The sequence below is a fragment of the Doryrhamphus excisus genome, linkage group LG10 (assembly GCF_037039965.1).
Source record: "Doryrhamphus excisus strain RoL-2023G ecotype Guam linkage group LG10, RoL_Dexc_Guam_v1.1, whole genome shotgun sequence".
In the NCBI taxonomy this organism is placed as follows: Eukaryota; Metazoa; Chordata; class Actinopteri; order Syngnathiformes; family Syngnathidae; genus Doryrhamphus; species Doryrhamphus excisus.
This window is the reverse complement of record NC_136366.1, coordinates 15,910,932-15,935,848: the sequence shown is the minus strand read 5'-3', so window position 1 is coordinate 15,935,848 and position 24,917 is coordinate 15,910,932. Positions and strand designations below refer to the sequence as shown.

At 41.9% G+C, this 24,917-nt stretch overlaps 1 protein-coding gene across 1 annotated transcript in view; it reads left to right on the top strand.

Moving 5' to 3' along the window:
• Nucleotides 1-16,069, top strand: part of LOC131104879 (ephrin-A5b-like) — an 84,423-nt gene extending 68,354 nt beyond the window's left edge. The window contains exons 2-5 of the mRNA XM_058052537.2: nucleotides 3,837-4,129; nucleotides 12,456-12,521; nucleotides 12,644-12,724; nucleotides 14,071-16,069. Coding sequence (XP_057908520.1) covers nucleotides 3,837-4,129; nucleotides 12,456-12,521; nucleotides 12,644-12,724; nucleotides 14,071-14,195 — 565 coding nt within the window. The 3' untranslated portion in view covers nucleotides 14,196-16,069. The remainder of the gene's footprint in view (nucleotides 1-3,836; nucleotides 4,130-12,455; nucleotides 12,522-12,643; nucleotides 12,725-14,070) is intronic.
• Nucleotides 16,070-24,917: the final 8,848 nt, after the last annotated feature.

Sequence of the window (24,917 nt, the reverse complement as noted above, 5' to 3'; positions counted from 1 at the left end):
CAGGGTGTACCCCGCCTCTCGCCCCAAGACAGCTGGGATAGGCTCCAGCGACCCTTATGAGGAAAAAGCAGTAGAAAATGAATGAATGTTTTTAGAAGCTCATAAACAGGTTTTCTTTACTATAACTATGAAAATATTCAATATATTATTATTGAATCCTACTATTGAGGCCGGGGCTCAAACCAGGTAACTGTGATAAACCAGACTGAACTACACAGTTTTTAATTGTTTTGTGTGTTGTTGTTTTTTTTTTGTGGAGAGCTGAGATCTAATCCATATATTGCTGATACATTTAGTTTCTGTGTAGACAGGGTCTCCCTTTGTCGCTTATGGTTTTACATTAGAACCCATTGAACGTCTGGTGTGTCTGTGGAACTGGCAGTGATTCACTTTTACATCTGTATTTGATGACCCGGGAGGAAAACTGGACACAGCGGGGGTTGGGGGTAGCGGATGTTCTTTGGGCAAAGATAGCCCGGATCAAAGTAGATCCACCAGAAGAAAAAACTGTGATTAGCTTCCTCTTCAATCAAAACCAGAAGACACGTTTATAATAAATTTTGACTTTAAACTTATACCAAACTTGGAGCACAGACTTAGGGGACAGTAAGCTAAAATGGATCATAACTGGACCAGATTGTTACCTATGATCCTTAGAAAAGTGAAGTGAAGGAAATTTGCGGTAAAAGATCTTTGTTGATCATTCAGACCTTGATCTGAATGGACATACAAGTCTCTGCAACCCTTTTGGATTTTTTTTAAAGACTGTCCATCATGCATCACTCTGCCCTGAGTGAATAAGAAAGTAATAACTAGAATGATCCAACATGTTACTTCCCTGTTCAGCCATTTCCTTGTCATATCTTTCCATTGTCTCTGTTTCCTCTGAGGCATCCGACTCTTTGTTGTGGTTGTGAGATATTTTCTGCCTCGCAATGGAATTTGACTTAAGTTGTCAAATGTCTGCTTACCGAAGTATTCCCAATGGCAAAAAAAAAAACAATAATATAAAAGCTCTGGACATTTGAGTCAGAACAACTTAATTCCATGCTTGACTGCTAGAGGCAAAGATGGCCTCTGACTATTTGACTTCTCATTAGGCGGTGCCGAATGCATTTGTATTCATCGGGGAAGGCCGAATTGTTCACTGGAGACTGATTTGTGAAGCCCGTTAAAATCAGTCAGTAAACACTGGCCCCATTCCAAACACAATGACAACGTGTTTCCACCTTCCTCATTGAAAGTTCTTACCAATATGGGTCAGGGTTTGATGGACAGCGACAAAGACGGTTCATTGAAGTCATGGCCGGACAAACCCAGACCATCCACTGCTGTTGGTTGAGGTTGTGATGCCGTGAAGCTGCTTGACCCCTCCTTGTCATAATATCATCTCCCTGCTCTGACACTAAAGGCTATGGGAGGACATGCTGTGCCTCCCTGGAACTCTAACCCTCGAAGGGGTGGGGGTGTGGTGAAGAAAACAAGGTCTTTGGTTTCACATTTGACTTGTTTGTAATTATAGAGAGAAAAAGATTAGAGTGAAGATGTTGCCACAAGACACACATCCGCTCATCTGTGGTCCTCTGCAAAGAACTCGAAGATGGACTAATCCTGCAGCACATTTACAACCTGATACCCCCCAGCACCTCCCTTTATGCTACTCACGTCTCCCTTAGCCCCAACAGGTCAACTGCAACAGCTGTGCATCAAACTTTTTTGTTCAGTTTTCACTCGGTTACAGATCAGCTGACTGATTCTTCTGCTACCGAGAACATGAATCAGTATTTCACTCATTATCCCAGACAATTACTATTTAAATAAATAAACCGATTGTGTTGTTTGGCAAGCTGGTCGGCTGCTCCTTGAACACGGTCACCACCCCGCGTCATGACTTTTGTGTCAATGAACAGAGGTGGAGTATTCAAGACATCCGTAGCATGTCATTGATACTGATCCAAAGCCCATTAGCAGCTATAGTGACACAACCAGCCTGCCGTTATGGCTTTAATCGCATACGCTAAAAGCCTTGCATATGCAACCTTATACGGCACCTCTGGGAATATATGTTTACAAGCGTTTTCCTCCGGAATGAATACCTTGCTCAGCTTTTTCTTCACGTCTCTTTTTCCACACAATTTACAGTATAGGTGTGGAGTCTGTTTCACAAACGCCCGATTCAAGCTGTCATATTAGGTTAGGGAAAATCACATTCTAAAAAGGGATCCTCTTAAAGGCTCATGCGAACTGGACAATTAGCCCTGTAATCACTATGGGACCCTAATTTCTCCACAAGCATCAGTCATCACTACTCAGACAGTGATATACTGTATATGTTTGGACTGATATGCACGGATACAACTCAGTGGTTTAGGTTGATTAAGCGTGGCATCATGAAATTCTGGAGACAAAATAGCTAGTGCGTAGACTGGAATTCTTCAGGCTTTATGATGGCTTTATGATGCCAAATTTCTGCAAAATAAATCCCACAATAAATGGCATGCAATATTGTGTTGCATTTAGTGTTATGGCTTGCACAGAAAGTCATCATCGAAAATGAAAATCTCCGTGCCAGGACATATTGTTGATTAGTCAACGCAAATTTTATGTATAATTGACTTAAATTAAGTATTTTCAAGCCCAAAAATGTAAAAATACAAGGCGTTGAATTGTAGTCTTCACTGGCCGCATGGTGTCACATGTAGCATGCACCAGACTTGAATACCAACGACAGGCTTTTATTATTTTATCATTATTACAAGTCTTATTTATGTCTTTATTTTTTCTGACTATATCTACTATATTGGCCAATATGAGTGAAATGGTATTATTGTGTGTCTAGAGGGCTCTAATGGTACAAAGTTATTTGTTCTTTGGGCTTTTCCGTTCAGGGGTCTCAGCAAATCAATCTCCTCCATCCAACCTCCGTCCTCCTCCACTACATCCATAAACCTCTTCTTTGGTCTTCCTCTACGCCTCCTACCTGGCAGCATCCTTCTACCAACATTTTCACTATCTCGAACCATCTCAGTCTGGCCTCTCTGACTTTATCTCCAAGGCCTCTAACATGTAATGTCCCTCTGATGTACTCGATCCTGATCCTATCTATCCTGGTCACTCCCAATGAGAACCTCAGCATCCTCATCTCTGCTACCCCCAGTTCTGTTTCCTGAACTGGACATTTGAACATTTCTGAACACATTTCTTGAACATTTGCATTTCCGCTTTACTTTGTCACTAGATTTTGCAACTAAATTGATATTTACGCAAATTTCATTTATAATTGACCTAAATTAAGCATTTTAAAGCACAAAAATGTAAAAATACAAGACCTTGATTTGTAGACTTTACTGGCCGCAGGGCCAGTGACAATAAAAAAAAATTTTTGTAATGTCCCTCTGATGTACTCGTTCCTGATCCTATCTATCCTGGTCACTCCCAATGAGAACCTCAGCATCCTCATCTCTGCTACCTCCAGTTCTGTTTCCTGTTTATTCCTCAGTGGCGGTGTCTCTAGGCCAAACAACATCGCTGGTCTCACCACAGTAATTTCGAAAGTCATAAACAGGTTTTGTATGATCTAACTAGGAAAATATTCAATTTATGAATAAGAAATCCAACTCACGGTCGTGTCTGGAACCCGATAAACGTGATGATGTGAAGTCTTATCAAAATAGTGTAAGCTCTTCCGGCATGCATAATGTCTCGGTTCACTTTGAACTGTTTTGGTTTAATGCCGATTTGATACAGAGACTTAATATGTTTCAATCAGCTTTACTTTAGTGTACTGTTCTTTCTAAGTATACTAACATTTCTTTTTTTTTGTTTTTTTTCTTCAGGTTTTACCGTGGGGATTACCACATTGATGTCTGCATAAACGATTACCTTGATGTCTACTGTCCGCATTACATCAGCCCGGTGTCGGATGAGCGGGCCGAGCGCTACGTCCTTTACATGGTGAACTACGATGGCTACAGCTCATGTGACCACACCGCCAAGGGCTTCAAACGCTGGGAGTGCAACAGGCCTTTGTCCTCAAACGGGCCACTGAAGTTTTCGGAAAAGTTCCAGCTGTTCACACCGTTTTCGTTAGGCTTTGAGTTTCGTCCTGGCAGAGAGTACTACTACATCTGTGAGTATAACCGTTATTGTACCTTGGTATTTGTGTTGACGAAATCTGCAAAAGGAATGCTTTTTTGTTATAATGATGATTGAGAATATTCACATTTGGGTTTGATACCCTCACAACGGTGCAGAAATATGAAAGGCCCGGAAACTAACCAGAGATTTTTTTTGCTCAGATGAGCGGCGAAACGTCTTCTAAGACAACCTGAACAGTCCAGTTGTGATCCATTGAACACTCTGATATACAGTACAGTATTTCTCTGCATCTACAAGGTCTACATGGATGATCTTGGCATCAAAGCCAAAGGGAAACAAATATATGAAGCATAAAAGCTGCTTGCTCAGTGAATTTCAGGGCTAGACATATGATACTTTTACCGTTCATATGGTTTCATTTGCTGGTCTCAGACTGTTTTTCCACATTTCCCTATTCAATGGATTGCGATTTCAACAGTCTTGTGTTGTCTTCAAATCAGTGATATTCAGCAATTACCACGGAAACACAGACACAACCCAGATTAACAGCTAGACATACCAACAATAAACTTAGTACGTCCTTTGTCACTTAGATAAAAGACCGATTATGATGGTGTCTTAGCAAAACCATTCCTTTGAGGGTTTTTACATGTCCTGGAAAACCTGGAAAATGATTGACCAATTTTCTAGTCATGGAAAACATATGGACAATAAAAGAAAACGGCGAATTTGTCTTGGAAATGATGTATCCTCCCACTCTTTGTGAATGCAAATGAGTTAAAAGTTATGCCCATTCATGTCTGTTGTCACAATGTCTTCTGGGCAACACTAAGGCACAGCGCTTCTCGCCCCATGTCACGCCACCAGACAAAATACATTTGCATTTCCACTTTACTTTGTCACTAGATTTGCGACTCCGTTGATTAGTTCAAAAAATTGATATTTACGCAAATTTCATGTATAATTGACCTAAATTAAGCATTTTCAAGCACAAAAATGTAAAAATACAAGACGTTGATTTGTAGTCTTCACTGGCTGCATGGTGTCACATGTAGCATGCACCAGACTTGAATACCAACAACAGGCTTTTATTATTTTATCATTATTACAAGTCTTATTTATGTCTTTATTTTGTCTGACTATATCTACTATATTGGCCAAGAGTGAAATGGTATTATTTTGTGTCTATGGTTCTTCTTCTTTCTCTTTGGGCTTTTCCCATCAGGGGTCGCCACAGCAAATCAATCTCCTCCATCCAACCCTGTCTTCACACCAACTACCCTCATGTCCTCCTCCACTACATCCATAAACCTCTTCTTTGGTCTTCTTCTACGCCTCCTACCTGGCAGCATCCTTCTACCAATATATTCACTATCTCGAACCATCTCAGTCTGGCCTCTCTGACTTTATCTCCAAGGCCTCTAACATGTAATGTCCCTCTCATGTACTCGCTCCTGATCCTATCTATCCTGGTCACTCCCAATGAGAACCTCAGAATCCTCATCTTTGCTACATCCAGTTCTGTTTCCTGAACTGGACATTTGAACATTTCTGAACAAATTTCCTGAACATTTGCATTTCCGCTTTACTTTGTCACTAGATTTTGCGACTCCGTGCCAGGACGTCTTGTTGATTATTCCAAAAAATTGATATTTACACAAATTTCATCCTTCTACCAATATATTCACTATCTCTCCTCTGGACATGTCCCATCCATCTCAGTCTGGCCTCTCTGACTTTATCTCCAAGGCCTCTAACATGTAATGTCCCTCTGATGTACTCGTTCCTGATCCTATCTATCCTAGTCACTCCCAATGAGAACCTCAGCATCCTCATCTCTGCTACCTCCTGTTCTGTTTCCTGAACTGGACATTTGAACATTTCTGAACACATTTCCTGAACATTTGCATTTCTGCTTTACTTTGTCACTACATTTTTTGACCCCGTTAAGGACTTAGAACCTAGAAACAAAACAGAGACCAAGTTGGAAAATGTCACTAGTATTTACGTTACAACTTCTTTCTGTGGTGTCTGGAAACATCCTGGAAAATAATTTGGGCCAAAGTGTCAGAACCTACATTTTGTGTTCCCCCCCCAAAAAACCTTTTTCACATTCCATCCGGCACAACCTGAAAGGTGTTGGACTTCAGGGTTTCCTCCGTAATGGGAAACTGTTAGCTTTTAGCGAAGTGCATACACTGTAAGTATCAACAAGCCTGGAACAAGATCTTCCAAATGTAACTATTTTGTTCCGGTTCAGTGACAAACAACCCAAAACACAAATCACAAGGAGCAAATTACCTTCACTTTGTAGGTTTTGTCTGGAATTGTTTGGAGTTGCTGACTGGCTGAGCTCAGTTTTTTCCTCACCAAAATAAGCAGCTGGGAACTCATGTTTTCATAGGTGATGTCATTGCCGTGGGGGGGGGGGGGGGGGGGGGGTAGAGAAGAAGGACTAAACCAGATACAGTGGCTCCCGGTTAGGTATTTTGCTAACACTTCTTGTCAAAGACAGGTACAAGGAACAAAACACATGCTTTTGTGTGATGATATTTTTATTTTTTATTTAATTTGCAGCAAATCGGTTAAATTTGGCTCCCTTATAGCCTATAATATGAATGAAATCGACTGTCCTATATATGGAACAGTGTGGTTGTATTGATTAATGATTGACAATCCAAACCCTCTTACTTGTTTGACGTCATCCTTAGATTTCTGATCAACATTTGCAATAAAAGTGAAAAGGTACTCACTGATAATGCGTCTAAATTACTAAATGACATCACGACCTTGCACGTGCAGGATGAAATGTATCGCAAAATTTACCAGTTAGTCACAGCACACAGTTATGGTCCATTCAAGGACCTCTGAACAAAGTTCAGGATTTCAATACTTGACAAAATAAGGGACAGAAACATGTCCAAATTATGACTTAAAAACTTCGATTCCCCACTCAGGCATCTTGATGTTTGCATGTTCTCCCTGTGCATGCGTGGGTTTTCTCCGGGTACTCCGGTTTCCTCCCACATTCCAAAAACATGCTAGGTTAATTGGCCACTCCATATTGTCCATAGGTATGAATGTGAGTGTGAATGGTTGTTTGTCTATATGTGTCCTGTGATTGGCTGGCGGCCAGTCCAGGGTGTACCCCGAAGACTCCCGAAGTGGATCCAGCATGCCCACGATCGTCGTGAGTATAAGCGGCATAGAAAATGGATGGACGGGTACAATTTACCTGTATTATCAGACATTTATAAATTATTACTCATGATGATTGTGTGCGGGGCGGCACGGCGGTCTAGTGGTTAGTGCGCAGACCTCACAGCTAGGAGACCAGGGTTCAATTCCACCCTCGGCCATCTCTGTGTGGAGTTTGCATGGAGTTTTTCTCCAGGTACTCCGGTTTCCTCCCACATTCCAAAAACATGCTAGGTTAATTGGCGACTCCAAATTGTCCATAGGTATGAATGTGAGTGTGAATGGTTGTTTGTCTATATGTGCCCTGTGATTGGCTGGCGACCAGTCCAGGGTGTACCCCGCCTCTCGCCCGAAGACAGCTGGGATAGGCTCCAGCACCCCCACGACCCTCGGGAGGAAAAGCAGTAGAAAATGAATGAATGAATGAATGAATGATTGTGTGCGGCATTCACTTGTGGTAGGATTTTTTTTTGAGAAATACATCATTATTTATTTATTTGGTTAGTGGTCACTTATAATTAATGTTTTTGGCATGTTGTTTTATTTAAAATGGATTTTCTCCTTTCCTTAATGCTGATTGTGTTCACAGTAAACAATATTTTAGCAGTCGCTGGTATTATTATGTCTTAGTGTCCCATTCCAAACTGTGTTATTGTAACAATAGATGGTAGCCCATTGACGCATTGTACATCAGGTTCGGTTTGGGATTCTGAAAGTGACATACTGAAGGAGGGGGGGGGTCATGTCGGCCTGCCTCAGTGAGACAGATACCCCTTTATCCTACTCCACGGTGATTGTCACTACCCTCAGGCGGGGGGGAAGTGGAGGCGGAACCACGTCAAATAGATGACACCTGCAGTTGGCTACTGGCCAAGCCGTCTGGCAGACACCCGAATAAAAGCAGAGCGGTATTGCCGGCTGGCCCAGTGAGGTCAAAGTTCACCAACTATGACTATGAAGTCAGCCTGTTGGCTTCTCAAGGCCTCAGAGGGCGGCATGTTTTTCTTCTGGAGCTGTAGTAGAGCAGGGGAAGCCTGATCCTAATCTCGGGATAGAAATCCAATTTTCAGAGGAGACAGTTGAGAGTCTGGCTCTCCCCGTGTGAGAGAGATGACTGACTCCTTGTAAAGCCCCCCAATGCTTCAAACACCCGGGCTCGCGCTTGTGTACACCCAGCACAGATCTACATTGATAATGACGTGGGCTTAGACAGCGCAAGGCCCCTGCATCTTTCCCTTTAGCTTCTCACAGCAAAACCAGGACAAAAGGCTCTGTGCCCCAAGATAAACCAATCCTTGCATGTCTGATCCCACAGTATTTATATCAGGTTCTAGATAATTCACATGACTGAAGGGACTTACATGGGTTCTAAGCCTTATTACTGCTAGGCCTTGTTGGACCCAACCTGAAATACCAGCCAACGTGAGGCTGAGGACATTTTGCAAAATGAAACTCCCAGCAGGGGATGAATTTTCCAGGGTTTGCATGTAGACACACAATTATTTCTTTTGTCATGTACTTAGTCTTGTTTGTCTGATGTTTGATGCCGCCATCACCATTTATTTTGTTTGATGCAGTGGCTGCTATCCCTGTGTTAACCGAAATATAATATTCCAGTTATTCCCATTATTGCTGGTAATTATATCCATCCATTTTCTGCACCGGCTGCACAGTGGTCTAGTGGTTAGCGCAAAGACCTCACAGCGAGGAGACCAGGGCTCAATTCCACCCTTGGCCATCTCTGTGTGGCGTTTGCATGTTCTCCCCGTGCATGCGTGGGTTTTCTCCGGGTACTCCGGTTTCCTCCCACATTCCAAAAACAACTCCAAATTGTCCAAAGGTATGAATGTGAGTGTGAATGGTTGTTTGTCTATATGTGCCCTGTGATTGGCTGGCGACCAGTCCAGGGTGTACCCCGCCTCTCGCCCGAAGACAGTTGGGATAGGCTTCAGCACCCCCGCGACCCTCGTGAGGAAAACCGGTAGAAAATGAATGAAGGAATTTTCTGCACTGTTTATACTCTCGAGGCTCGCGGGTATGCTGGAGCCTATCCCAGCTGTCTTCGGGTGAGAGGCGCAGTACACCCTGGACTGGTCGGGTAATTGTGTCATGACATCAAAACAAATGTTTTTTTTTCACTGAAATTCTGTTTTTGCGTGTTTGGGGTCTGCAAATGTATGTTACTATGGCGATATACAAACCCCCAGAAATTATTAATACGATACAAAACAAGAGCTATTTCCATGTGTGCTGCAGAAAACTACAATGTGGCAGAATAATACTTACATTCATTAATTCATGGGTCGCGGGGGTGCCGGAGCCTATGCCAGCTGTCTTCGGGCGACCCTGGGTACACCCTGGACTGGTCGCCAGCCAATCACAGGGCACATATAGACAAACAACCATTCACACTCACATTCATACCTATGGACAATTTGGAGTCGCCAATGTGGGAGGAAAGCGGAGTACCCGGAGAAAACCCACGCATGGACGGGGAGAACACGAAAACTGGCCGAGGGTGGAATTGAACTTGGGTCTCCAAGCTGTGAGGCCTGCATGCTAACCACTTGTCCGCAGTGCAGTTGCAGTTGATCTGCTCCTATGAAATGGACAGTGACAATTAAGCATCATAGCAGTGTCATTATTGAACCTTTTTCCCTCTCCTTTGTAACGTCCCTTACAGTGTGCAACGACTATGATTCATTAATTCATTCATTTTCTACCGCTTTTTCCTCATGAGGGTCATGGGGGTGCTGGAGCCTATCCCAGCTGTCTTCAGGCGAGAGGCGGGGTACACCCTGGACTGGTCGTCAGCCAGTCAGTGCTATTTTTGGCATTTTTATGCTGGGGAAATGCTCAATTTAGATTTTTTTTTTACTAACAACAGGCAGAATAGGTGAATAGCATGTATGATATTATTTTGTATTATATTGTGCGTGAATGAGAGACATACTGAAAAAAAGTTGTATGTGTTGAAATCATTTCAAACGCATGACTGAACATGTACACTACATCTGAGTGGGAAGCGGAGGTGAAGTCGTAGGTAGTGTCTGCGTTTCACTGAGCGGCGTTCCCGCTGGGCCGCGTAGCTCGCTGGGGGATAGAAAAAGCCAGACTCTGACCTCAGTGGCAGACATGAAGCAAAGCAAGAAAGACACGAGTGTAATTGTTGGTACTGGCTGAGAAAGACGATGAGTCCGAGAAGATAGGAATAAAACGGGAGTGACAATCCTGATCCACTGAGTGGCAAAACTCCGAATGAGCAAACGACTGAGAAAAGTTGCATGACAAATGTAAATGTAGTCGCAGAACAATAATTGGCTTCATGTGCCGAAAGAACTTCTGCATGTTGAGGTCAAGGTCCGCGACATATGACACCTCAGGGTGGATAATTGTACACATAGTCATACTTGTTGAAAAGAACAAGAGCAGCTGTGTTTCTGTTGAAGTTTGTCCTCATTTCTTAGGTGCTTTGGCCTTTTCAGCATTCAAAAAACACGAGTGCAGATTCGGTTACTGTTGATGCAGTTATCACCGGCTAAGGCACAAACACAGCTGCTGAGCTAAGTGGCATTTCGCAAGGTTGGACATTTGCACGGCCTCATTATAGCTTCAAGCCTGCGGAATTGTAACCACGTCGTCGACCTTTCACCACAAATGCGGAGATACCAGCTTTACATTCATTCATTTTCTACCGCTTTTTCCTCACGAGGGTCGCGGGGGGTGCTGGAGCCTATCCCAGCTGTCTTCGGGCGAAAGGCGGGGTACACCCTGGACTGGTCGCCAGCCAATCACAGGGCACATATAGACAAACAACCATTCACACTCACATTCATACCTATGGACAATTTGGAGTCGCCAATTAACCTAGCATGTTTTTGGAATGTGGGAGGAAACCAGAATACCCGGAGAAAACCCACGCATGCACGGGGAATAAATACAAACTAAGAAGCCCAAAACCGTACCACTTCCACACGACATGGGAGAACATTTTTCTATGTCTCATCAATGTAATATTGATATGATAAAACCATGTCTCTATAACTCTACCCTGCTGTTTCATTGTTTTTTTTTTTTTTCGATGTCATTGTTAATTATTTAGCTGCATGGCGAAAAGTGGTTAGCGCGCAAGCCTCACAGCTTGGAGACCAGAGTTCAATTCCACCCTCGGCGATCTCTGTGTGGAGTTTGCATGTTCTGCGTGGGTCTTCTCTGGGTACTCCGGTTTCCTCCCACATTCCGAAAACATGCTAGGTTAATTAGCGACTCCAAATAGGTATGAGCGTTTGTCTATATGTGCCCTGTGATTGGCTGGCAACCAGTCCAGGGTGTACCCCGCCTCTCACCCGAACAACCCGAACGGGATAGGCTCCAGCACTTTCCACTAAGTAGAATTTCTACCCAGCTAACTAGTTAGCCTATTTATTTGTTCTAGACTTAGTGAACCATTTCAAATAGAGTGGGGAATAAAAACTAAGAAGCCCAAAACCGTACCACTTCCACACGACATGGGAGAACATTTTTCTATGTCTCATCAATGTAATATTGATATGATAAAACCATGTCTCTATAACTCTACCCTGCTGTTTCATTGTTATTTTGTTCAATGTCATTAATTATTTAGCTGCACGGCGGTAAGTGGTTAGCCGCAGGCCTCACAGCTTGGAGACCCGAGTTCAATTCCACTCTGTGTGGAGTTTGCATGTTTTGCATGGGTCTTCTATGTGGGTTTCCCCCACATTCCAAAAACATGCTAGGTTAATTAGCGACTCCAAATTGTCCATAGGTATGAATGTGAGTGTGAATGGTTGTTTGTCTATATGTGCCCTGTGATTGGCTGGCGACCAGTCCAGGGTGTACCCCGCCTCTCACCCAAAGACAGCTGGGATAGGTTCCAGCACCCCCACGACCCTCGTGAGAATAAGTGGTAGAAAATGAATGAATAAATGAATCAATGTTTTTGGAACAGCGTTAAAATAATGACTATTTTAACCTCTCATGTGTGTCAGAATACTGTTTTTTTTTTACTGTATGACAATAATATGACAATTGAAATGTGACTGTGGTGCAAAATGAATTGGATTTTGACGCAAAGCTTTGCAATGGAATTTATATTTACAAAACAAAACAAGGCTTAATTGTGGTTTATTTCTTCACAGCTTCCCTCACTGACGCCAAAGGAAGAAGGAGCTGCCTTCGCCTCAAAGTCTTTGTCCGACCACAAAGTAAGTCACACATTGTTGCTGCCGTTCTGCCTGTTTTTCCATTTTACCGTACACTGGCTTTAGATGAGTGACGTGGGATTTGGCTAATCACACATCTGCTTGTCTCCTCTTTGTTTTTAAAGACAATTGTGCGCGAAACTCCGGGAGCGTACAGGAAGGGGTCGACTTTGACGAAAATAGTCACAACAGTCTAGAACCCAGAGGTTGGTGAGATTATACAGAAATGTGTGTGTGTGTGTGTGTTTTCAATGTGTTCTCATGAGAATTTGGAAGGAAATCATTCACTTCAAAACCCTGCAGTGAAGCGCTCCTAAAGATGTTGAGTTAGACAGGAAGTTAGCGTACAAATAGAGCTAGTAGGAGCCGGGGTTAGTTAGGTTAGGGCAACATATCCTCCTCAGAACAAACTTTCCCCTTTGCAGGGACAAACTTTTCACAAAATAGCGATTAATCCATGGTTAACCAGCTGCCCAATTAATCAACAATATTTTGGTCAACGATTAATCGTTTTTTGATTGAAAGATGTTAAGATGCTTTGATTTCAGCCTCTGAAATGTGAGTATTTCTTTAGTCATCCATGGAAGCCGACTTATTATCTTTGGTGTTTTAGCTAACACAAAGTATTCACACATTAGCTTGGATTTAGGATAGAAAATCATTTATTCTTGAATCATTGCTAATGCTAATCTGTGTTCGACTGCTCTGTTTTGCTGCCACGTTATCAATAAAAGCTTGCCTGAAAATGTTCTATTTTCCGCTCTGACTCAATAACCACGTTTACATGAGGAGTTTTTCCTCTTTCCAAATGACTTTTCCGAGAACACATGGAAAGGAATATTCCAATCTCCGGTCTACATGTGCCGCTATAATCAAACAGAATAGTCAATAGGGCATACCCAATAAAACGTAAACATCAACATCACGTGATACCGGCTTCCCCGAGTTTTTCTTTACTTGTTAGAATAGCTTTGTAAGTTTTTCATTGGTCCAGTCTTGAAATTTAGTTTGGATCAAAAACATACTTTCAGCAGCAGTCCAGTGCCGATTACTCGCCTCCATTTTTAAAACCGAAGAACGTCTTGATCCGCGTGTTACGTCATATCTGAGCATGCGCTGAAAGAACGCACCCGGGATAAATTTAAACAGGAAAAGATCAAATTCAATCACCCCGAGTTCAATTCCACCCTCTACCATCTCTGTGTGGAGTTTGCATGTTCTCCCCGTGCATGCGTGGGTTTTCTCCGGGTACTCCGGTTTCCTCCCACATTCCAAAAACATGCTAGGTTAATTGGCGACTCCAAATTGTCCATAGGTATGAATGTGAGTGTGAATGGTTGTTTGTCTATATGTGCCCTGTGATTGGCTGGGGACCAGTCCAGGGTGTACCCCGCCTCTCGCACAAAGACAGCTGGGATAGGCTCCAGCACCCCCGCGACCCTTGTGAGGATAAGCGGTAGAAAATGAATGAATGAATGAATGAATGAACTGCAACTGCTTTATTCATATTTACTGTCTTAAATGTATATTAATGTTTTTTTTTTCTTCTTAGATGACATCAGTCACGAGTCGCCCGAGCCTTCTCGAACGGACGTGAACTCCACTCCTCGTTGCCGCAATTCTCTTCTCCTGCTTAGCTCCGCCCTCATATTCCTGGCTGCTATCTTGTCCTTATAGCGCTCATTCTGAGGAATGGACTGTCCTCATCGGACCAGAGGCTGCAACCTCTTCCCGCAAAAGGAGCACTTTTTTTTAATGAAATGAAAAAAAAAAAACACACACACAAAAAAAGAAACAAAATAAACACTGACAATCTTTCTCAGTGAAAAAAGAAAGGACCTTGAAAGTACTCATTTTGCCAGATCATGTGATTGGCGGGTACTGATGGCCTACAGGACCGGTTGGAGAGTCTCGATACTACTCACAAATATTAGACAATGATTTGTGTTGCAGAAAACACACACACACACAAACACACACATAAAACATCAGTGTGCACATTCTTTTGAGAAGCGGCGCCGGAGTCCTCAAAGTTTACAAACATTGTTTTTGAGTCTTGCAGTAATCACATAAGAGCCCCGACATGAAACATGATTACATCTCACGTCTGAAGATCGAAGCGCAACACTCGGACGCGGCTGTTCGGGCTTGAGCGAGCCTCTCAGGTGAAGAAAGGACTATGAAGATCTTTGTTAAAAAATATATTGTAACATTTAAAGAAGCACTCATTTGTAGTGTGTGGATTGAAACGATTTAATGGTGTTTTATTCTTTTGTTTTTAAACGGATCACATACTTCAAGTGTAGCAGCCAACACGGGTGTACAGTAAGATATTTCAATGACACGGTGATATGTTTCTTTTTTGGGGGGTGGGGTAGGGGGGTCCTGGCAACATTTTTTTTTAAATTTTATTTATTGTGAATTCTTGTGCTTTTATGTCTGCTCTTTTCAGTCTGTAGCTTTGGTAATAAGGCAATAAACACACATGCACAGTAACTCATCAGGTTAAATCTAACGCATCCAACATCAATCATACAAAAATCCTAAGTATAGATTTATATGGTTTTTTTTATTGCTTGAAAAGAAAAAAGTCCAGGAATGAAGAAAAAAAAGTCTGATGTGCTATCAGGGTATAGACATAGTGGAACATGTATTTCTAATGTGTTATTGTCACTAATGTAATTTTCCTCTATCCATTATTCCTTTTGTGTATCACTGTCATGACACAATTATTGTAAATAGCGACACATGTCCGCGGGAGTTCAGGGATGTTTCCGTAACTTTAAATGAGGGTACACAAATATAGAAATGGTGAGTTTAGTCTTCCTCTAATATAAAAAAAACGGCCTTGTATGGACAATTGTATTGAGAGACAGCGTTAAATTGATGAAGTAATAGTCAGGTATTGATCTAGACCAGGGGTCAGAAACCCGTATGTGGCTCTTCAACCTCTTTGTTGTGGCTCCCTTTGCAATACTCGAGTTCTGATTGGTGATTGGACGAGGATGAGCAGACAGGATGCTATTCAGTTCTTTCTCACACTTGTAAACATTCATTCATCCATTTATTTTCTATACCGCTAATCCTCACAAGGGTCGCAGTAGTGCTGGAGCCTATCCCAGCTGTCATCGGGCGAGAGGCGGGGTACATCCTGGACTGGTCGCCAGCCAATCACATATAGATCACATATAGACAAACAACCATTCACACTCACATTCATACCTATGGACAATTTGGAGTCGCTAATTAACCTAGCATGTTTTTGGAATGTGGGAGGAAACCGGAGTACCCGGAGAAAACCATGGTGAGAACATGCAAACTCCACACAGAGATGGCCAAGGGTGGAATTGAACCCTGGTCTCCTAGCTGTGAGGTCTGCGCGCTAACCACTCAATCGCCGTGCTGCCCACGGTTAAACATGGAGGTCATAAATTAGACATCATTCATTCATTTTCTATACGTGGTGGAATTGAATCCGAGTCTCCTAGCTGTAAGACCTGCGCCCTAAACACTCGTCCAGTCAGTCGGTAATAAATTAGAAATCATTTTTTTTTTTTAATTATCTGAACTACTTTGACACCCCAAAATTCCCTCGGAATTTGACGGCCAAAACCGTGGGAGACAGGTAGTGAGGTTTAACCAAAATGATACCATGATGACCCTACTAGTTGGCATCCCTTCCACATGCACACCCACTACACTTCTATTTGCCTTTCTTAGAGTTTAGAAGGCGTTTTAAACGTATGGCTGTTTTTATCGTAAAGGTTGCCGACCCCTGGTCTATGAGACCCATGAAAGCCACATATTTTTAAATGTATTTCCACGAGAGCCATGTAATACAACTTAAAAACGTGCATTTAATCCATTTTACAATGTAAAATGCCCATCCATTTTTCTGTCCTTTAGAAGGGGATCGGTGGGGGTCAAAGGGGTAGCAGCCCTTCCAGCGGACACCAAAGCCAATTGAGTCCAATTGAGAGACATAGTCTCTCCAACTTGTCCTCGGTCTTCCCCTACCAGTTAAACCTGCCCTGAATACCTCCCCAATGGGCGCCCAAAGGGTATCCTGACCAGTTTTTCCCAAATGTCAACAACAACAATCGTAAATGACAAATGACGATTATCGAGTTTTGGTGTCTGACCAGGCAAGGACGGCTGGCATTGCTTCTGGCCAACCACGTTACCATTGAAATTGTATTAAAATGAATCAGAAAATTGTAAATTTTGACATTGATCTCTGTAAGTTTGACTTTAAGTTTGACGTTAAGAAATGTGTGAGACCCTGATGAGCTACTTCTGTCTTGCGAGCCATAGGTTCCCGACCCCAGGTCTAGAGACCTTAGCTTCTCCAGGATCTAAATACTTTATCATGGCAAGACGCAAGCGATACCTTGCAAAATTTTGATCCAAAATCCAACTTTTACGAACACCTCACTTTTATGTCCATATAAAGTAATTGCATCTTTGGCCATGTGTTATTAATTTTGTGCATGTCCGGATACTTTTGTCCATACAGTAGAGTAGTACATAGTATGAAAAATCGACAAGAAAGAGGCAGCGTTGTGTTCTCTTGGGGGTAAACTGTAACCTGACGGCCTGAGAAGGAGAACAAGACGAGCTAGGATCAATGCCTTCTGTTCTCTTTCTTTTTTCGACTTTGTGCCTAACGAAAAAAAAAAAAAAAAGGGCAAACATATGCTTTCAGCACCGAGGCCCTCACATCCACTCACTGCCAAGCTCATTTTTCTTGCAGAATAGAAAGTAAACATATGTAGTACCTAGATGTCAGCTTTGAAAGTAAGTAAATGAAAACTACTTTAAAATAGCCATGGCAGTAATTTCAAATATATCAGAGTCACAAGATTTTTACAAGAAAAATATATTGGAGTGTGTAACTACTTAAAAAAAAAAGAACACTATTACAATAAAATTCTAATTTTATAGTTTAACTTTTTTTCCCCTCTCAGGAGCATATGTGCTATCAGTGTGGGTGCTAAAAATGTTCACAAGTTACACGCACGTGCAGATTTGATGTGTCGCAACACCGCATTCATTAACTACCTTGCATTTGCATTGCATGACCTCACTTAACTCCCCCATCCTCGTCTTTTGTGGAGGTTTTTTTTTTTTTTTTTTTTTTTTTTTTTTTTGGTGGTGCTTGTATCTCTGCATCTCGGCAAACTGTAACAAAAGAAGGATTTACCTGATTCATTTTCTCTCTCTCTCTCTCTCTCATCTACCACCAGCCTCTGTACATCTGACTTCAGCTAACAATGCCGGTGGTCCTCGGGTTACGAACGAGTTGTGTTCCGAGACCGTGATGTAATGGGATATTGATTCTGCTCTTCCAGCCAGAGCACTAAGGAATCTTTCCATCTTAATAATAATACTTGGTTATCGCGGTCACTTTTTAATAAGCTTGCATCCTTTAACATGTTTAAGGATGTGTTTTTTTTTATCATTCATAATGGTCATGAAAAATTGGTGCCAGTATGGGAGGTTTTTTTTTTATGGCTTGTCTTTTCCTTGGCGCACTTCCACCGGAAAAATATATAAGGCATTCAGAATACGCATTCAAAGACATTATGTTATGTAGTATCTATACTGGTCACTAGGTGTCAGTAATGTTTGGTGAGACCGACAAGCAACAAACTTGAATTGTCTCACAATAAGCCTAATAAAATACACAATAAAATCACAATAATCCCTAATAAAAACAAAAGCTACTTCTGCGCTCGGAATGCTAAAACTCAACTCTGAACCCTGACGTCAGTTTCTAGCACAAGTCTTATTTATGTCTGATACAATAATCCCTTACATGAGCTACTGTTGTGGCCGTAACCCAACTACAACGTAACTTTAAAGCCCTGATGTCACTTCCTGTCAGCCCCCCCAACTCAGAACAAAGCTTATTATTCATTAATTCATTCATTTTCTACCGCTTTTTTCTCACGAGGGTCGCGGGGGTGCTGGAGCCTATCTCAGCTGTCTTTGGGCGAGAGGCGGGGTGCACCCTGGATTGGTCGCCAGCCAATCACAGGGCACATATAGACAAACAACCATTCACACTCACATTCATACCTATGGACAATTTGGAGTCGCTAATTAACCTAGCATGTTTTTGGAATGTGGGAGGAAAACCGGAGTACCCGGAGAAAACCCGGGGAGAACATGCAAACTCCACACAGAGATGCCCAAGGGCGGAATTGAACCCTGGTATCATAGCTGTGAGGTCGACCCCAAGCTTATTATGTCTAATATATTGCATGATACAAGCGTAAAAATTGTATTTCGAAGCTAGCTAAGAAATGATCAGGTTATCATGATCAGGTTCGGAAGTGATTGACAGCAATAAACGAGGGATTACAGTATTGTATATGGTCCAAGACAAGGCTAGTTCTCGACGGATTTGAGTTCTTAAGGACCAAAGTGTCGTTTCTAATGAATTTTGCAAGTGTGTTCATAACCTGAGGACCACCTGAAATGTCCTGCTTCACCCTCAGCCACGCCACCACAAAACAAAACAACCAGTTTCCTGGATACTGTGTATCCAACAATGAGTCTGATGTAACATACAGTGTTAGATATTTTGTCCACAGCCCTCTTGAAGGGCGCTTAGTAATAACGTTTGATATTAGAAATCTGTTTTATTTTATATGTATTTTATATGACACATAGAAATCGTCAACACTCTTGACACGTGGATTTTGTATAAATGTGGAGCATTTGACACGCAGAGCGATCGTCTTACACTCATGAATCATGGAATGGAACCTAAAATGAAGACCAGATGGATCTTTAACCTTCCTCTTGTGTTAGCTTTCTGGTATCATCGGTTTTGACCCATGTATTAAATCTGCTATAAAAAACAATAAGTTACCATCAAATTTGCTTCTCATGTCTTGGTTACCTTCTTAGGTTTCCTCATACATGAAAACGTTAATTTTAATACTTTTGGTGTGGGCTTGTAGGCCTTTTTTTGTCACTATACCCCTCCATTTTAATTTCCAAAAATGGTAAAATGAACCTCAAAAGAATCATATTAATAAATTGAAGGTTCTTTTGTTACCTGGCTATTACTGAGGGATATAGAACATATCTCTTAAATCAATTTTATTTATTTTATGGAAAAAAAATATTGGAAAAGCGGTCAAAATGAGAATCCCCTGAAGCTTACATGATGAGAAGAGGAGCTGGTTGTCATTGTGTTGGCTAATTGTACACTTATTATTTCAGTTTTGGCTCAAAATATTGCTTTATAGTCATATCATTATAACCGACCCTAACAATACAGTTGTCATAATTTCAACCAGACCATTTTAAAATTTAGTACAAATAATTTTTTTGGTTATATTTTGTTGAAATAGAGTTTCCTGACAAAGTCTTGATGCAATAAACAAATGTTATATGATTCTTTTTATGCATTAAAATATAAAACGGGTCGGCCCCAACCCTAACACAAGAGGAGGGTTAAAAGCTACAAAATCTACACCCCTGTCGATGCAGGTGTTTCATGTACTACATCCCGGTAGCCCTTTGAAGTAATGTTACCACTAGGATAGTTTTTGTTTCATTTTTACCTGGATTCTCCATCCAGCCTGCAACTCAATGCCATTTGTGTTCCTGGTTTGCAGAATCAGTTTCCCATCCTTTGTATATCTACAAAGGCCACTGTGTCTGTGGAAAGATTTATGTTACTTTGCAAAAACTGTATTCCCCAAACTGCACATTTGTTGTAACATTGTAGTGAGTGTACCTTGTACATCTCCTGATTTCTAGTAAAGTCTCTGATTCCCTGCTGAATTCATCACTAGATTTTTTTTCTATAGAAAATACATTTGTTTGTAAATACACGTGTTGGAGCAGCTATAACTAATGAAAACAATCATGGAGAAAAAATAATAAATATTTCTTGGTCATTGTCACGATGGTGTGTGATTTCTAATAACGATGCATACTTGATGTCATGTGATGCCTGAGATAATTGTTTGGAGTAGGGATGCTTGCTTCCTTTTTTTGTTCATTTATTTCAGACATGCATTCAATGTTAAATGAATATACACTCGGGACTGCATGGTGGGCGAGTGGTTAGTGTGCATGCCTCACAGTTAGGAGACCCAGGTTCAATTCCACTCTCGGCCATCTCTGTGTGGAGTTTGCATGTTCTCCCCGTGCATGCGTGGGTTTTCTCCGGGTACTCCGGTTTCCTCCCACATTCCAAAAACATGCTAGGTTAATTGGCGACTCCAAATTGTCCATAGGTATGAATGTGAGTGTGAATGGTTGTTTGTCTATATGTGCCCTGTGATTGGCTGGCGACCAGTCCAGGGTGTACCCCGCCTCTCACCCGAAGACGATTGGGATAGGCTCCAGCATCCCCGCGACCCTCGTGAGGATAAGCGGTAGAAAATGAATGAATATAATATATACTAGTATTGTGGGGGAGAGCTGACTGCATGAGTGTATATTATGTCTTATATGTCTCAGTTTATGTTTTTATGTCTACTATATAGCTTAACATAACTGTGAACAGGACTATAGGGGTGCTATTTTATGTGTTGAGAGCTCTAAAACTTATTTTCTCTTAGTTTTCTATGTTATAGTCATGTAAATATTCATTCATTCATTCATTTTCTAGCGCTTATCCTCACAAGGGTCGCGGGGGTGCTGGAGCCTATCCCAGCTGTCTTGGGGCTAGAGGCGGGGTACACCCTGGACTGGTCGCCAGCCAATCACAGCACACATATAGACAAACAACCATTCACACTCACATTCATACCTATGGACAATTTGGAGTGGCCAATTAACCTAGCATGCACGGGTAGAACATGCAAACTCCACACAGAGATGGCCGAGGGTGGGATTGAACCCTGGTCTCCTAGTTGTGAGGTCTGCACGCTAACCACTCAACCACCGTGCAGCCCATGTAAATATTCAATTGATAATAAGGAATCTTTCTTGGCGGAAATCCACTTATCACAGTTGGGTCTGCAACCAATTAACCATGATAAACAAGTATTACTGTAATTATTCGTTTCCGTACACCATCAGAGATTCAATCGAGGATATCCAAAAAAATGAGTTGTCCTTCTCTCTGTGCCGTCATATTAAAAACAGCATGTATCACAGTGATATTTCCTGAAGCTGAGTTATTAAAATGACAACATCCATTATGTCCATGAGTGGCTATTGTCAGCCGAGCAAAAGGAAACGGAACGCTAGAAAGGGAGAAGTTACTAATACAAAGTACTCTGGTTGCTCAGCACATATTGCCGAGAAAGACCAGTTGCTACCAGAAAGACGTCAAAAGTGAGAAGACACAGATGACCAAAAAGTAAAAAAAAAATACTCACAAGCAGCAAAGAAAGCAGGCCAAAGGTCTCTTCCTGCCATGGACGCAGCGCTTATTAATGCTTTTGATAACTAATTACATCCACGTGTGCCTCATTGCGCCGCACCAAAGCTGCACCAAGCCACCTGGAATTAACATAAAAATGTGCAAATTATGACACCAGGTGCTAAATGACTTATAAATATAGTATTGATATGTTGGTGTGCATTATACAATGAATTCCTAATTACAGACTTCAATTCCCAGTCACCGTGAACCAGTATAATTATATGTCATATCATAATGAAATACAGCTGTGAGTAATATTGATGATTGACAACATGCATCCTTTATAGCAACTTCAGAATCACAAGTATTTTGAGATCCACCTACCCGGTCCCTAAGAGAAACATTATGGAGTTTCTTTCCAATATTTAGTGAACGTTTTCTCCGATAGTAGTCCAAATCCATTTTATGACACATAAGCCCTCCATCGCCCTCCGTCTGTTTGCACATCTTGTCTGAAGGTTGCTCTCAAACGGTACTTCGGTGATCATCAAATGCGAGACGACTGTTTAAATGACTGTTTTGTCCTTGTAAAAGACGTGGGGAAAACAATATTAAGCAGACTTTTCTGGCTTGAGTGGGAATGCCAATCATCCCAAGGCCAAATATGTCAACTTTATTGAAAGACTTTAGCTATTTGTCATTTTTAACATGCAACTCCTGTCACCGATTCCGCATTTTCACCAAGTACAGTTCAGTTTTCGGCTTTTTCTTTCCAACAAAACTGTAAAAACAATGAAAGTTTGATTTTCCTCATTAATCCGCCACAAACCAAAACCAAAACGCTGTACACGTTAGGAATACGTAGTGCGCTTGAACATCTAACAGTGCAGGGTGCACTGTTCCTTATTAGAATTCATTCTATGAACAAATAAAACACACACACACACTCTTACTCTTTTCCCACGCTTTGAACCCTCCAGTTGAAAAAAATTATGTGGCTAATTTACGGCTAACATAACCGCAGTTTTCATGATGCTTATGGTGCAGATTCAGAAAGTTGTGAAGTGGATGCGAACATCACGTTTTGAAGTCTTATGCAGCGATCTGACAAATCTTCAGTAAGTTTGATGAAGTGTAGAAGTAGTACAGTTTTCCGCTTTGACCGCTTGGACTTCTTGGATGAACTCTGTCATGTTCTGCTGGAGCGACTCTGCTGCCACCTATCTGTCTATTTATTGCAGTGCATCGCTGGTTTTGAACCTGCGTGCACAATTGCAATCATGTCCTTCATAGGGCGGCACGGTGATCGAGTGGTTAGCGCGCAGACCTCACAGCGAGGAGACCAGGGTTCAATTCCACCCTCGGCCATCTCTGTGTGGAGTTTGCATGTTCTCCCTGTGCATGCGTGGGTTTTCTCCGGGTACTCCGGTTTCCTCCCACATTCCAAAAACATGCTAGGTTAATTGGCGACTCCAAATTGTCCATAGGTATGAATGTGAGTGTGAATGGTTGTTTGTCTAAATGTGCCCTGTGATTGGCTGGCGACCAGTCCAGGGTGTACCCCGCCTCCCCGCCACCCTTGTATTTAGCAAACATCAACTGCTTGTATTGTTTCTTGAATTGGCTCATCGTTGTGCATTGTTTGAGGTCCTTACTCAATCCATTCCATAGTTTGATTCCACATACTGAAATGCTATGGCTTTTTAACGTAGTCCTAGCATAGAAGTGTTTCAAATGTACTTCTTCCCTGAGATCAAGTAGTCCTTAATTATAACACCTTAAAGTGGAAGCTCACTCAACCTGAATTGTTTCAATTATTTTGGCTACATCCTGTATGAGTTTCATGTTGACACATGGTGGATTGTGGGAATGTCTTGACCTGGACTTCCCACTGATAACCGTTCCCCTGTTATCTGAGTATTGGGTCTGAAAGAAACATATTAGGCAGACACTTCCTGCTCACTGCTCTACAATCACTGAATGAGTGATTTTTTTTTTTTTGTACCTGGATATGAAATGGACTGGATTGAATCCCTATGGGGGGGTTATGAGTGTGTGATTCTCAGAATTTGATGTCATAAAGTGTCAGGAATTAAACATTATATCAGTAGTAGCGGGCTGCACGGAGGTCGAGTGGTTAGCGTGCAGACCAGGGTTCATTTTCACCCTCAGTCATCTCTGTGTGGAGTTTGCATGTTCTCCCCATGCATGCGTGGGTTTTCTCCAGGTACTCCGGTTTCCTCCCACATTCCAAAAACATGCTAGGTTAATTAGCGACTCCAAATTGTCCATAGGTATGAATGTGAGTGTGAATGGTTGTTTGTCTATATGTGCCCTGTGATTTCCGTTTGAGAAAATATACCGAATGCAACTGGAATATTTGGGTCCATGTATACGTGGCTACTGATATTGTTATTATTCTCAGAAATATACAACTTTTGTCTTGTAAATTTTATTATTAAAAAAAATTCTCGTAACTTTACAACAGTATTCTCCGAAATCTTCAATGTGTACAATCAATATGGCAGTAATACTCCATCATATCTCAGAATATTACGACTTTAATATTTCAACTCTATACTACTAAACTGCAACTCACAACTAGGAGACCCAAGTTCAATTCCACCCTTCGGCCATCTCTGTGTGGAGTTTACATGTTCTCCCCGTGCATGCGTGGGTTTTCTCCGGGTACTCCGGTTTCCTCCCACATTCCAAAAACATGCTAGGTTAATTAGCGACTCCAAATTGTCCATAGGTATGAATGTGAGTGTGAATGGTTGTTTGTCTATATGTGCCCTGTGATTGGCTGGCGACCAGTCCAGGGTGTACCCCGCCTCCCTGCGACCCTCGTGAGGACAAGGGTTGAAAATGAATGAATGAATCAGTAGTAGCTCTCAAGGATATCCTCAGTTTGCTTCAACCTGGATGGAATTCTGCAATGATCTCACTGCAATGGGATGGAAGACTAAAAGTAAACGCCAAGAAACTGTTTTCTGTCAGTGCAATGGACCCCAGGCAGTAGACGATGTTGAAGGCACGTCACTTTCATTAAGTCAGCT